Consider the following 14,766-nt stretch of genomic DNA (forward strand, 5'->3'; position numbering starts at 1 on the left):
TATATTTTAGAGGTTGGTCTCTGTCTGATCAGTAACTCCTAAACAGTAAGAGCCAGGACCACTGAAGCAATCCAATTCCAGGGACATTCTGTTCTCCTGGCACAAATCAAGTCCTGACTTGGCTTTAAGTTATGATCAGAAGAAGCTGTATACCAAATTCAGTGGTCTTAGCTCTTACCATTTAGGAGGAGCTCTTGACCAAATAGACAGACAAACTCTCTAAAATATAGAGTAGGTATTTGGAAGTCTGGAGGTTTATGAAAAACTAACTAGATTCATAGTTTTTATAGATTAAGGGTCTGCGTAACCTACAGGAAGCAAATATTTGACACTAATGCTTTCAGCTACAAGGATTGAAACTAAATATTACCAAAACAAACTTCTGTTATTCAGTGAATTAGAATATGTTTATCAGTGCTGCGGGTAAATTGAATAAAGCAAAATCTGCTCTTTTTGTGTTTGTAGGCTCGGATAGCTTTTTTACAAGGAGAAAGAAAAGGTCAAGAAAACTTGAAGAAAGATTTAGTAAGAAGAATAAAAATGTTAGAATATGCATTAAAACAAGAAAGGTATGTGTGCATGTTCATTAAACTTTCATCTGTGCTGAAAGAAATGTTACAAAACAGAGGCTAATTTCTTTACATTTAAACACTAGGTCCAATGTTTAAATGGACAGGGAAAGGACATTGGGAAACTTCAGGGAACTTTAGTAAATTAAAGGAACTCTTCACTTTTTTGCCATCAGTTTGGTCTAAACCAGTGATGAGCAATCATTTTTGACCGGGAGCCATTCCAGGATTTTGGAAAGTGGTCAAGGGCCACACTCTGCCAGGATATTAATGGAGGAATTCCGGGTTATGGGATGGAGGCTGGGTGCAGAAAGGAGTTTGCGGGATGGGACTGGGGTCTAGGAGGGAGAGTGGGGTCTGAGAGTGAGTTTGGGTGAAGGAGGCAGTTATGATCTAGGGCAGAGGACTGGGATGCAGGATTTTGGGATGTGATCTAGGGCAGTGTGTTGGGGTGCCAGATCTGGGAGGGAGTATTTGGGTGCAGGAGGAGGCAGAGGGTTTGGGTATGTGGAGGGGAGGCAGAGGTTGGGGAAGGCAAGGGCAGGGTGCTGGAGACAGGCTCTGGCTTTCTAAAATATGAACTGATCACTTCATTAAGGATGTTAAATAGTGAGTAATTTACTAGCCAAGGAGTCAATGGAATTTCCATTGATGACTCAACTAGTTGATCGGCACTGACGCATTCCTCCTTTGAAATGTACAAGAATTCTGTGTGCAGCCCGGGGCCAGTGGGAAGTCCCGCTGACTCTGGGCTGCATGCAGTGTGCCAGCTTTGAAATATACAAGAGTTCCTAGCGGGGGCTCTTGCACATTTCAAAGCAGAAGCGCCCTCATGGAGTCTCGGAGTCCCCTTCTGACCTGGGCTCCATGCAGTGCTGCTGCTTTTAAATGCCACATGGAGCCTGGGATCAGCTTGGGACTCCCAAGATGATCCTGGGTTCCGGAGAAATGGAGCGGTGGCTTTTGTGCATTTCAGAGGGGCAGTGCCTCATGGAGCCCGGGGTCAGTTTCTTATGGCGCTACTTTGAAACACAGCCACAGCATTTCAAATCAGCAGTGCTGGACGGAGCCCGGGTATGGGCTCTGTGCAGCGCTATTGCTTTGAAATACCTGCTCTTCTCCTCCCCCTTTGCTTCCTCTATCTGACAGAGGCAGCAATGTAGGGGGAGGGGATCGACTAGTCAACTGGACTATCTGATAAGCTTTTGTTTATCAGATAGTCGACTAGTCCTTTACATCCTTACTCTGCATAAGGGTTCCGACATGGCCGTGGGTTGGATTCGGCCTGCTTGGCAGCCTTTTGCTCACCCCAATCTAAACTGAAAAATGGTCTGAGAAATAATCTGAATTTTTAAATATCCTTTTGAAAAGATCCCTAGTACTGAATGCCATTTTTTTCTTAAACTGGCTATTTCACTGACCTACAGAAATAGAATTTGTACTTCTGCGGCTGCCACAATAGAGGTAAAATAATGTTTTCAAAGTTGAATACTTCTGATGTATGAAGATATGTTGGTATAATATCCTGTGTGGATAGATATTAAACGCAAAGAATATTGCCCCATTTACCTTTTATAACACAAGAAAATATAACTACTAGACCAATTCAGTGGAATTATAAGCCTCTGTAGGACTTGTCTACATGGCAGTTTTATCTGATTAATGTAGGACAGTGTTTCTGAAAGAGTTCAGTGGAATCACTTTGAGAAACACATTAACTGGCCACCCCGGTTTGTTTATTTACTGGTTCCACAGCCAAGGAGAGTCGCAGGAAGCGGCGTGGGCCGGGCCATGGCTTCCCACTGCTCCACTTGACTGCAAAGAGCAAAACGGAGCCAATGGGAGCTGTGAGGCTCCATGGCTGCGGTGCCAGTAAATAAACAAATCAGAGCAGGCCAGTTAATGTGTTTTTTCAAAGTGATTCCGCAGAACACTTTCAGAAACACTGATATAGGATATTAATTTAAAGCAGAATAACTATTCTGGAATAATATGTGTAGATGAACCCTGAAAAATCACAATTGACATATGCTCAGTAGGGACTTTGGATTTTTTCATGTTATGGGATGGAATTGGAGGAAATGTACTTCCAGGCGGTATTGAAGGTGGCACATCAGTGTTTGAGATGGACAGTGGGAGAGGCAAGCAGGACGAGATTGGCGTGTATGCTTGTATTGCAATGGGAAGATATTAGAGAGTGTAAAGTTAAGGAGAACCTTAAAGGGAGGAGGTAATAATGAAGATAAGGAAGTTTAGGAGATGTGTTGAGGTCACTTGGGCAGGTGAAGAGGTTAGAGTTGGAGAACAGGTGTGAAACCTTTTGTGTCAATGTTAGGAGAAAAGGAGGAGAGAATGATGGAAGGGATGTATCCGTTCTTGTAAATTTTTCTATATGAATTTGGCAGATTATTATGCAATAGAGGTGGTGAAGCAGGAGTGATAGATGGTCAAGGCGACTCAAATGTGTGAAATTTCTTTAGGGTAGTAGAATTCTTTAGTTAGGAAAATGACAGATTTGAAGGAAAAATTCTTTATTCATATAATTGGATACACAGAAGAGAAATTTAAATTAAGTTGCTTTGATTTAAATCAGTCTTGTTTTGCATTTGTACTTTTTAATGATTTTCATTAGTTGGTAATAGGAGTATGACTGGTTAACTGGTAAGCCTTACCCTTAATGAGTAAGGTTTAAGAGATTTTTTCAAAAGGACCATTAATAACTCAGATTACAGGTGAGGCTTACTAGTTAAGGTTAACTGGTGGGGTAGGAGGTCTGGAGCCACAGACAGTGGGTTGCTCTAGCCACATGGGGGCCCGCCGCAGACAGAGGCTGCTCTGGCCGGGCTGGAGTAGCCCCTATCTTCGGTGGGCCCTGTACCTCACAGGTAGGGGCTGCTTCAGCCGGGATGCTCCACCCACCGTCCCTTTTAATTTGTTAACCGGTTAAATAATATGCTTAATCGGTTAACCCAATTAAATGAGATTTTACATCCCTACTTGGTAACAATTAAAAAGCTAAATTTCGTGGTGTTTAGTTTTATAGTTTAACTTACATTTATCAAGATTGTAATAAAAAAGTAAAACATTAGATTAGAAAATGGTGGTGCATTTGTTTGTTAGATGATGCATAAGACGAAAACTTGCCAAAACACATTTTGCATTTTTCACAAATCAGTTTAACAAAGGAAATACTATACAGGCAGTCCCTGAGTTACGCGGATCCGACTTATGGCGGATCTGACTTATGTCGGATCTGCACTTACGAACGGAGCTTTCTCGCCCCGGAGCTTGCAGGCAGCGGGACCGCCCAGAGTGCAGCGGTCCCGCCACCTCGGCCTCCGGGGCAAGAAAAGCTGCTCCGGGTGCCCCATGTCTGCTGGGGACCGTCTCCAGCAGACTAGGGACACCTGGAGCAAAGCTGGGGAGGCGCGGCACCCCGCCGCCGCTGCGACTTTGCTCCCCGTGTCCCTGGTTTGCTGGGGGAGGCGGTGCAGCTAGTGCACCCCCCCCCCCAGCAGACCAGGCTATTGTTGTGGACCCTGGGGTAGAGCAGCTGGGGTGCTGCCGTGTTGGTCCTGCAGGGACCTACCTGGCAGCCCAGCTGTTCTGTCCCAGGCTCGAGATTCAGCCGCTGTTGAAACTGATCAGTGGCTGATTCCAGGAAGCTGGGGGCAGAGCAATTCTGCCTCCAGCTTCCTGTAGTCAGCCCCTGGTCAGTTTCAGCAGCAGCGGCTGAACCTGGAGCCAGTTCCGACTTACATACACATTCAACTTAAGAACAAACCTATAGTCCCTATCTTGTACGTAACCCGGGGACTGCCTGTATGTAACTAGTAGACTGATGAACTGGTTGTTCGAGTCACCATGTCCTTAAAGATTTGAATACTAAATTTCCTCATGCGCAGTTTTTATCCAAAGATTGGAAAAGGATAAAACTGTGTTGCTTTTTCAATGTTAATCAGTTTCTTAATTTTGAATGAACTAGTCATTAAACTGAACTAATTGAATAAACTGAAGCGAAGGTAGTGGCAACTGCTCTTGAAAACTGGTTCTAGGTGCTTAATGATATCCACCAGTTCAGTGGTTTCACTTTCTTTAAAACTTAGGAAATGTGCTATTGTATATTATCTTTGTTTAATTTTTAAGTTATTTTATAGAGTATTGTAAATTCAGACTTATTAAATATTTTCATAATTTAAGATTTTTTTAAATATGCTATTTAAAAAAAAAATTAAGTTTACATTTAAAAAAATAAATCCTTGATTTTATTTATCCTGTCTGGACTGAACAGCTTGAAGAGTTTTTTTATCCACTGATACAAAATAAAATCCTTCATAAATAACAAATAGGTTCTCAAATGCAATTTCTTTATTAATAACAATTTGGTGTATATTGTGGTATTGAGAAAAGGAACATCAAAGTGTCCTCTTGGGAATGCTTGAGTTTGTGATTCAATGACTTCTTCAGTTATTCATGCAAAAGTATTGACATATACATTCTCTGTCTTTTTGTTAACATGATAGTAGTAAAAAGTGTTTGAGTTTAGGAAATGTCTTTTTTATATTCTGATTTCTTAAAACACTTATGCTTAATTGTTCAGGGCAAAATATCATAAATTGAAATATGGCACAGAACTGAACCAAGGTGATTTGAAAATGCCAACTTTTGAATCAGGTAATTTTTTTTTTGTAAATTTCATGTTTATTTTAATTATTTTGCTATCTGCTTTTTTAGATGTGTTGTTTATGCAACTCCAAATCATCATAATGTGTGCAGTTATTGATAAAAGTTAAATCTTTGAGAACATATGGTTGGTTCCAGAAAACTATATTAGTGAATAACCTGGTGTTTGACAAGTGGCTTATTTGAGCCTTTTTTATTTTAGTTCTCTGCCTCTCTTTCCAAACGATCCAAACGTTGAATGAGGCTTTAGTAGATGATGAAGGAGGTAGCGATTTAACTGTTTTTTTTGCGGGTGTGGGGAAGGGGCTGGTATCTTATTTCTACCACCAGACCGTCAAGAATCTTAGTGTCTATTGGCATATTACACTGTTTTACTTATTTGGCAGGATAAACTTTGTTGGAGACAACTAGGGAGAAAATTGAACAATGGAATAAATATTATATATGTAGAAAATTATACATTACAATTCATATAATTACCATTTTTGTTCTCTATTATTGTATAATAAAATATATAACCAACTTTTTTGCTTTGTCCTGGGACAAGTCATAATTTTGGACGTATTTTTTTAAAATGGACAGGAGTTGTCAACTCAAGAGGAAATGCCCTGATGTAAATCTCTGTGCCCATATTGGCACATGGAGTAGAGTAGACATCACAATACAGGCAATATGTTGATTATCATTTAACATTTCCCCAATTCTGCCCCTTATAGATCTGAAACTGAGGAAGATTTTTCCCTTGATTAAATTTGGCTATTTAAGAATTAAGGATGACTTTTATTGAATGGCTGGCTCCTCCTTGAAATTCAGTTCTTTGGGATGTTGTGAATTTCAAGATACAGAGATGGGAATGAGACATCAGTGCTGATTTAAATCAGAATGGCATGGTTTGTATCTAACAATGGTAACACTGGCGAATACTCAGTCATAAGTCACCTACTGCACCAACAAAGAAAGCAACAGAATGCTGCTAGCCATGACTATAGCCCCCAGCTAATACCTTTCCTACACATCATCAAGGATCTACAGTCTTTCATAGATGACTATCCCTCACTCTCACAGACCTTGGGAGGCAGACCAGTCTTTGTTCACAGGCAGCCCCCCAACCTGAGGCAAATACTCTCCACCAACTTGACACCCCACAACAGAAACACTAATCCAGGAACTAATCCCTGCAATAAACCCTGTTGCCAAGTCTGTCCACACATCTACCCTCATGATACCATCATAGGACCTAATCACATCAGCAGTACCATCAAAGGCTCATTGATGTGTACATCTATTAATGTAATATATACCATCATGTGCCAACAATGCCCCTCTGGCACGTACATTGGACAAACCAGACTGTCTCCATGCAAAAGAATAAATGGACACAATCAGATATTAAGAATGGCAACTTCCAAAAGCCAGATGGTGAGCACTTTGACCTCTCTAGATGTGCAGTTTTGGATGTGCAAGTTGCCATTCCCAGACAGAAAAACTTCAAGAACAGACTGCAGAGTGAAACTGCTGAGCTGGAATTTGTATGCAAATTTGACAGCCTGAACCAAGATCTAAATCAGCACCTGGAGTGATTCTCTCATTACAATAGGTAATTTCCCGTTCAGATACTCGCGTCTTCTCACCACTATTGGAGATTAAACACATTCATTCTGATTTAATTAGCACTGATGTCACGTTCCCAACTCTGTTCTCCCCCCCCCCTCCCATTTTTCTTTTTCTCTTCAGTATCTGAGGAAGTCAGTTATAGCTCACAAAAGCTTATGCTCTAATACAATGTTTCTCAACCAGTGGTACGAGTACCGTTAGGGGTACTTAAGAGAAGTCTGGAGGGTACGTCAACACAACTGAAATTTGGAGAAAACTGAACTTTTGTTTTAAGTTTTACAGCGCTTTATTATTTTTGTTCTTTTTATACCCAAATATTTCATTGCTCGCCTGGCTTTAATTAAGTTGTTTAAACAAATATGTTGTAATGGTAGAAAAGAAATTTGTGTGTCTGAAAACTGTAGGTACTGAACATAAGAACAGCCATACTGGGCCAGACCAAAGGTCCATCTAGCCCAGTAGCCTGTCTGCCGACAGTGGCCAGCACCAGGTGCCCCAGAGAGGGTGGACTGAAGACAATGATCAAGCGATTTGTCTCCTGCCATCCTTTGCCAGCCTCTGACAAACAGAGGCCAGGGGCACCATTTCTATCCCCTGGCTAATAGCCTTTTATGGACCTAACCTCCATGAAATTATCTAGCTTCTCTTTAAACTCTGTTATAGTCCTAGCCTTCACAGCCTCCTCTGCCAAGGAGTTCCACAGGTTGACTACACGCTGTGTGAAGAGGAACTTTTTTTTATTAGTTTTAAACCTGCTACCCATTTGGTGTCCTCTAGTTCTTCTATTATGAGAACTAATAAATAACTTTTCTTTATCCGCCCTCTCCACACCACTCATGATTTTATATACCTCTATCATATCCCCCCTCAATCTCCTCTTTTCTAAACTGAAAAGTCCCGGTCGCTTTAACCTCTCTTCATATGGGACCTGTTCCAAACCCCTAATCATTTTAGTTGCCCTTTTCTGAACCCTTTCTAAGGCCAAAATATCTTTTTTGAGGTGAGGAGACCACATCTGTACACAGTATTCAAGATGTGGGCGTACCTTAGTTTTATACAGGGGCAGTAAGATATTCTGTGTCTTATTTTCTATCTCTTAATAATTTCTAGCATCCTATTTGCCTTTTTGACCGCTGCTGCACGCTGTGTGGAAGTTTTCAGAGAACTACCCACGATAACTCCAAGATCTCTTTCCTGATTTGTCATAGCCAGATTAGCCCCCATCATACTGTACGTATAGTTGGGGTTATTTTTCCCGACGTGCATTACTTTACACTTATCCACATTAAATTTCATTCGCCATTTTGTTGCCCAATCACTCAGTTTGATGAGATCCTTTTGGATTCCCTCACAGTTTGCTTCTGTCTTGACTATCCCAAACAGTTTAGTATCATCCGCAAACTTTACCACCTCACTTCTTACCCCTTTCTCCAGATCATTTATGAATAAGTTGAACAGGATTGGTCCCAGGACTGACCCTTGGGGGACACCACTAGTTACCCCTCTCCATTCTGAAAATTTACCATTTATTCCTGCCCTTTGTTTCCTGTCTTTTAACCAGTTCTCAGTCCATGAAAGGACCTTCCCTCTTATCCCATGGCAATGTAATTTACACAGAAGCCTTTGGTGAGGGACCTTGTCAAAGGCTTTCTGAAAATCTAAGTATACGATATCTACTGGATCCCCCTTATCTGCATGTTTGTTAACCCCTTCAAAGAACTTTAATAGATTAGTAAGACATAATTTCCCTTTGCAGAAACCATGTTGACTTTTGTCCAACAAATTATGTTCTTCTACGTGCCTCACAATTTTATTCTTTACTATTGTTTCGACTAATTTGCCCGGTACTGAAGTTAGACTTACTGGTCTGTAATTGCCAGGATCGCCTCTAGAGCCCTTTTTAAATATTGGTGTCATGTTAGCTACCTTCCAGTCATTAGGTACGGAAGCTGATTTAAAGGATAGGTTACAAACCACAGATAATAGTTCAGCAATTTCCTATTTGAGTTCTTTTAGAACCCTTGGACGAATGCTCTCGGTCCCGGAGATTTATTAACATTAAGTTTTTCTATTTGTTCCAAAACCTCCTCTAATGACACTTCAATCCGGGACAGTTCCTCAGATTCATCACCCACAAAGGACAGTGCAGATTTGGGAATCTCCCTAACGTCCTCAGCCGTGAAGACTGAAGCAAAGAAACCATTTAGTTTCTCCATAATGGCTTTATCGTCCTTGATTGCTCCTTTTATATCTTGATCATCTAGGGGATCCACTGGTTTTTTAGCAGGCTTCCTGCTTCTAATGTACTTAAAAAACATTTTGCTATTTCTTTTTGCGTTTTTGGCTAGCTGTTCCTCAAAATCTTTTTTTGCTTTTCTTATTACATTTTTACACTTGATTTGACAGTGTTTATGTTCCTTTCTATTTATCTCACTAGGATTGGACTTCCACTTCTTAAAAGATGCCTTTTTGTCCCTCACTGCTTCTTTTACATGGTGGTTAAGCCACAGTGACTCTTTTTTAGGTCTCTTGCGATGTTTTTTAATTTGGGGTATACATTTAAGTTGGGCCTGTATTATGGTGTCTTTAAAAAGTTTCCATGCAACTTGCAGGGATTTGGCTCCAGTCACTGTGCCTTTTAATTTCTGTTTAACTAACCTCCTTATTTTTGTGTAGTTCCCCTTTTTGAAATTAAATGTGAGAGTGCTGGACTGCTGAGGTGTTCTTCCCACCACAGGAAAGTTAAATGTTATTATATTATGGTCACTGTTCCCAAGCGGTCCTGTAACGGTTATCTCCTGGATCTGATCCTGTGCTCCACTCAGGACTAAATCAAGAATTGCCTCTGAGTAGGGGGTACTTACAATTTTTTTAAAAAAACAGGAGATACTTTATATATATAAAAAAAAGTCTGAGAAACACTGCTCTAACACTCTAATATATTTATTAACCTTAAAGTGCCACTGGACTCCTTGTTACTTAAGTTATAAATAAAGTTTGGTCTTCCTCTGTGCTGCTCTCTGGAAATTCAGTTATCACCAAGTCTTCAAGGTAATGAATCTTTAAGCATCAGGGTAGACAGTATCTTTCTCTTTTTTAGTATGGCCACATTGTCAGACATTTCTGCTCTTGCTTGTAATGTGGTCCAAGTTAAGTCATTCAAGTTTATTTTTTAACATTTCTTTAAAAGACATTCAAATCTAGCAAAATCAGAAGTCATAGATCTGAATTCTTCTTGGTTCTTTACTCCACAGTTAATAGGCTAGTATAATAGAACATCTGTTAAAGTGGAATGGGCACAAAGTATTGGTTGATGTTGAGAATTAAATCTCTCTCTCTCTCTCTCTCTCTCTCTCTCTGCCCGGTAGTCCAGGGAGGCAGAAGCCGCATGGCTTCCCCCTTCTCCAGCAGGCCCTTGCCGTGTAGCTTTGTGCTTGTGGGATCCATCGCTCCAAGTATGGGGTGCTGGGAAAGTTGCCCCGGTCATGAGCTCACAACAAGCCCCAGGCATGGGCTGTCCCCAGAGCCCCTGCCTGGTGCAGCCGCACACAGGGCCTGGGGCTCATGGCACAGACTACAGGGCCACAAAAGCGAGAGCAGGTAGGCGCACGCGAGTAGGAGCCCCAGGTAGGCACATGCAGGGTCTCTGCCCAAGACAAGAGGTGAGCTCCTGAGCCCAGGCGGGGACCTAGGGAATGCTGGAGTGGGAGCAGTCAAGACAATAGAGGGTGCTGGGAGCTCTAGGTGTTCAGGGGGTTTTGCATATGGGGACATGGGAAGGAGAAGCGTTGAAGGGATGGGGGGGGGGGGTGATCAGGATGTGGGATACTGAGAGAAGGCTCTGGGATTTGAAGAAGATGTGGGGAGGTGCTAAGGGGATGTGGGGCAGGGAGGGGGCTCTGGGATTTGTAGGGGACACAGGGTTTTCTCGATCTTCCCCTATACCCACCTTATCATTGAAGTCATCAAGCACCACTGTGTATGTTTTAGTCTGAAGAATCCTATCAAGTTCTTCTTAGAACCTGTCCACTTCTTCATCTTCTGCAGAGGACTTTGGTGTGTAGGCTATAATTATTTTCATGGTGACCAGTTTGCCTATGCTCATTGTGAGCACTCTGAAACAAGGAGATAAAATTATCCATGAAATAATGTTTCATGCCACCTTTGGGCACACAATAAATCCAACTCCCTGACTTTTCCTTTGGCTGCTGCCAGAAAACATGAGATTCAGGAGTGACGGAGCCCAGGTACAATGGCTCCACTACGTTGCTGAATAAAATAGTTCACTTTAAAAGCACTGGCAAAAAGCGCCATCCTTTCATTTTGCCACGACTTCCTTTTTACTTCTGGTTTCAGTTATGGCAAATACGTCAGTGTGAATATGATTCAGTTCTTCCAGCAATATATTGACTTGCTTATGACTTGAGAGAGATCGCACATTAAGTGTGCCAACATATAAATTAATACAAATGGACGGTCTCAGTAGTGTGAGATTCCTGGCATTCTCTGGCCCCATATCCATCACCCCATTACCATTACCATCACTACAGAAGTGAGGAGGAGCTGCACAGGACAGACGGTCATGCTGTATTCATAGTGTTCATAGTTGCTATGGCCAAATGGTCACCTGGTGGCCAAGCTTCTGGTGATGAACCTCTCCGTACTTTGCTAAGCTGGTCCTCGGATGGTGGACACAGAGGGCCACCATCTGCTCCCAGGGCCATACTCGAAACGTTTCCAGCTTGGTAGAACCTGCCAGAGCTTTATTTTTCACTGGGATAGCCTTCGAGAGCCCAGGGTCAGGTCCACACCATGACGAGGCAATGGAACAGGATTTGTTTCTCTCTTTGTCTCTATGTGTATGTACCTATAAAATAAATAAATAAATTCCTGCAGGACAACAGAGTGATGTCATCACATTATCTGCATCCTGTCTCTGCCCTTAGCCAGCAGCTTTCTCCCCTCTCCCCAGTGCTCTGATGAGGTGGGAGTCGTGCAGCCTCTCCCTTCCTCCTCCTCCCATCTCTACCAGTGAGTGGGATAGGGATGGGGGTGCAGGATCTTGTCGGGAGGTGGAGGTCAGGGTATGAGCTCTGGGTGGGAGGTAAGATGCAGGAGGGAATGAGGGTGCAGAGTCTGGCTAGGAGGGAGGGTGCAGGAGCAGGCTGGGGTCAAGGTATTTGGCCGGAAAGGAGGGTGCAGAATCAGGCTAGTGATAGAATGTGAGGTCAAGGTGGAGGGTGCAGGAGTAGGCTGGTAGGGCATAGCAGCTGGGGATGGCGGTGTTGATGAGTGTACAAACTGCGGAGGAAGTTGGTATGCAACTGCGGAGGAAGTTGGTGAGAAAGGGGAGATGGGTGAACTCCTGCACCTCCCTCTTGTCCAGACACCCTATCAACCACCAACCTGACCTGAACCCTCTCTCCTGGCCACACACCCTACCCCCCCCCCCCGCTCCTGCCCCCTCCCACTGGCCAGGCATCCTACTTCCAGTCTGCTCCTGAACTTTACTTCCCACCCAGACCTCACTGCTTCCTGCACCCCAGATCCTGCATCTCCATCTCTATCTCACTCACTGTCAGTCCTGTCCCGCACACTGAACCCCCTCCTTTTTGGCCCCACGCCGGAGTGTAGAGAGGTCCACAAAATCCACTAACCTTGGAACCCCACTAAATCTGTCCTGAGGCCTTGCACCTCAGTCATCCCTCCCTCCACCTTGGGGCTGGAGCACCAGAGGAGTGAGGTGTTTCAGTTGAAGGTCACATCAGTGAGAACTGGGGGTTTTTGGAGGGCTTATTTTTCCTCTCACTTGTGTGATCCCCGACTGATTTTTCTGTGGTTGTGGCCCCTGACCCAAAAAAGTTTCCCCACTCCTGCCATAAAGAAAGACAATGTTGACTTTTTTTTGTTGGACATAGTATTTTATTTTATTTTATTTAAAATGAAGCCTATCCAAACAAGGCCCCAATCGCGGCCCAGCCCCCATTTGGCCACAGTGTTCTGTTCCTAGACCTGATTCTGGGGCAGGCCCTGCAGTCTAGCCCCTATCTGGCCACAGGAAGAGCTGGTGGCGGCCCCCTTCCTGCTGCGGCATGGGTAGCAGGTGAAGTCACAATCTGGCTTCTGTGGACACAGAAAAGGTTGGGGAGAGTAGTGAGCAGGGGGTGTAGCCCCCTAGTAATATTGTATTCTTGACATGACATGCGTTTTTTCTACATGCAAGATAATGGAATTTATTTAAACGGTATTAATAAAAAGTTAGTGATTTAATTTTTAAAAAATGTATAGTTTTCTTGAAAAAATGTTAAGTTTTTAGTAACCGGTTCCATTACAGTAAGTTAATGGATATTAAATCTTTTTCTTAAGTGGTCTGTGTAGCTCTGTTTAGTAGGGATGTGAATGTTTAACCGGTAAGAGCTATAGCAGCTCCTCACCCACTGAGCTGCTCCAGCCTGGCACAGAATAAGCAGGGAGTGCTCCAGCATAGCCAGAGCAGCCCTTAACAGTGGGAGGTGCTTCAGCCCAGTCAGAGCAGCCGTTGTTGTTGGTGGGCCCAGCCCTGGTGCACCACAGGCAGGGTCATGCCAGCCTGGCCAGAGTAGCTGCTGTCAGTGGTGAGTCCAGCCCAGGTGCAATGCGGGAAGAGTTGCTCTAAGCAGTCCCTGTCCCTGTCAGCAGGGGTTGCTCCAGCGGGCGCCCTCCCTCCCCCCCGCAATTGATTAACCAGTTAAACATTATGTTTAACTGGTTAACCCATGAAACAGGATTTTACATCACTACTATTAAGAAGCCAAAGAATAATAAACCAATTAATTAGCACAAACAGGTCAGTTGCTCTAATGCATGTGCGGGAGGGTTGGCTGAGAGATTGGGTGCAGGAGTGGGCTGGGGCTTGGAGTCTGGCCATGAGTACAGACATGGAAGCAGGGGCAAAACCTTCAGGTGAGCGCTTTCCTGCGCTGTCATTTCCCCTGCCAGGGGAACAGGTAATTGCAGCGTGTGGAGATGCTTCTTCCCTCTGCAGTGGGAAGCCAACCTTGTTGGAGGGAGGGGCATGTGGGGCTGGAGTTCCAGCAAGAGCTCCCCACTTCAGGGGATGGGAGGGGAGCCTGAGGCTGCCGCCTGTACTTTCAGAACCACTGGTCTAGGATTAGGCTTATTAGGCAGATGACCACATTACTAGTCTCCCAGAAAAATTGTGTGTGTGATCTAAAAAGGTTTAAATGAAATCTTCACTCTTCTCTGTGGTCTTGAAAACTGACAGAGTAAATGAGCAACTCTCATGTGTACCTCCTTGCATTTCAGAGGAAACCAAAGATACAGAGGTTCCTACAGTACCTCAGAATAGTCAACTGACCTGGAAACAAGGCAGACAATTATTAAGACAGTAAGTAATATAGTTGAGTATATTTGTAGTCAGCTTTTCTTCTGGAACGTTAAAAATTATTTACATGTTTTCACATTGCCTTATTATGAAATCCAGATGGGCAAATATTGGTTCAGGATGTAGATTGCATTTTTCCTCAAGAGGCACTGGTACAGATAGTTGTGAGAGTGTCACTGTTTTAAACCCTGAGAAATGAAACAAGAAGCAAACCATAGATGGAACACACAGATTTTGGATAGAAGGGATCTTTTCAATAAATTAAATGGTAAAGTCATTTAGGGTTTCATCTTCTCCTGTTAGTAGTGTGGCGAGGTCGTTCCTGCCACCCCTCTCCTTTCGCACCCCCAGTCCTTGTCCCCTTCAGTCTGCTGCCGGGCCACCGGTTTGTCGGCCTCCCGAGAATTTGTTCCCCGACTGCAGTCACGGGACGCCGGGGCCGGAACGTCCTCACCCGCGCTCGGCCCCCTTCGGCCCTCGGGTGTGTTGGGCTCCGCTCCCGGCAACAGTCCCCGA

General features: G+C 43.6%; 1 protein-coding gene across 4 annotated transcripts in view; it reads left to right on the plus strand.

The window, feature by feature from the left end:
* Window positions 1–14,766, plus strand: part of STRN3 (striatin 3) — a 124,065-nt gene that overhangs the window by 31,577 nt on the left and 77,722 nt on the right. For all 4 annotated transcript variants that reach the window (XM_006116372.5, XM_075926978.2, XM_075926979.2 and 1 more), the window contains exons 2-4: window positions 466–569; window positions 5,170–5,243; window positions 14,172–14,253. In XM_006116372.5, coding sequence (XP_006116434.5) covers window positions 466–569; window positions 5,170–5,243; window positions 14,172–14,253 — 260 coding nt within the window. The remainder of the gene's footprint in view (window positions 1–465; window positions 570–5,169; window positions 5,244–14,171; window positions 14,254–14,766) is intronic.

Source organism: Pelodiscus sinensis, chromosome 5 (assembly GCF_052426305.1).
Source record: "Pelodiscus sinensis isolate ZL-2025 chromosome 5, ASM5242630v1, whole genome shotgun sequence".
Lineage (NCBI taxonomy): Eukaryota > Metazoa > Chordata > Testudines > Trionychidae > Pelodiscus > Pelodiscus sinensis.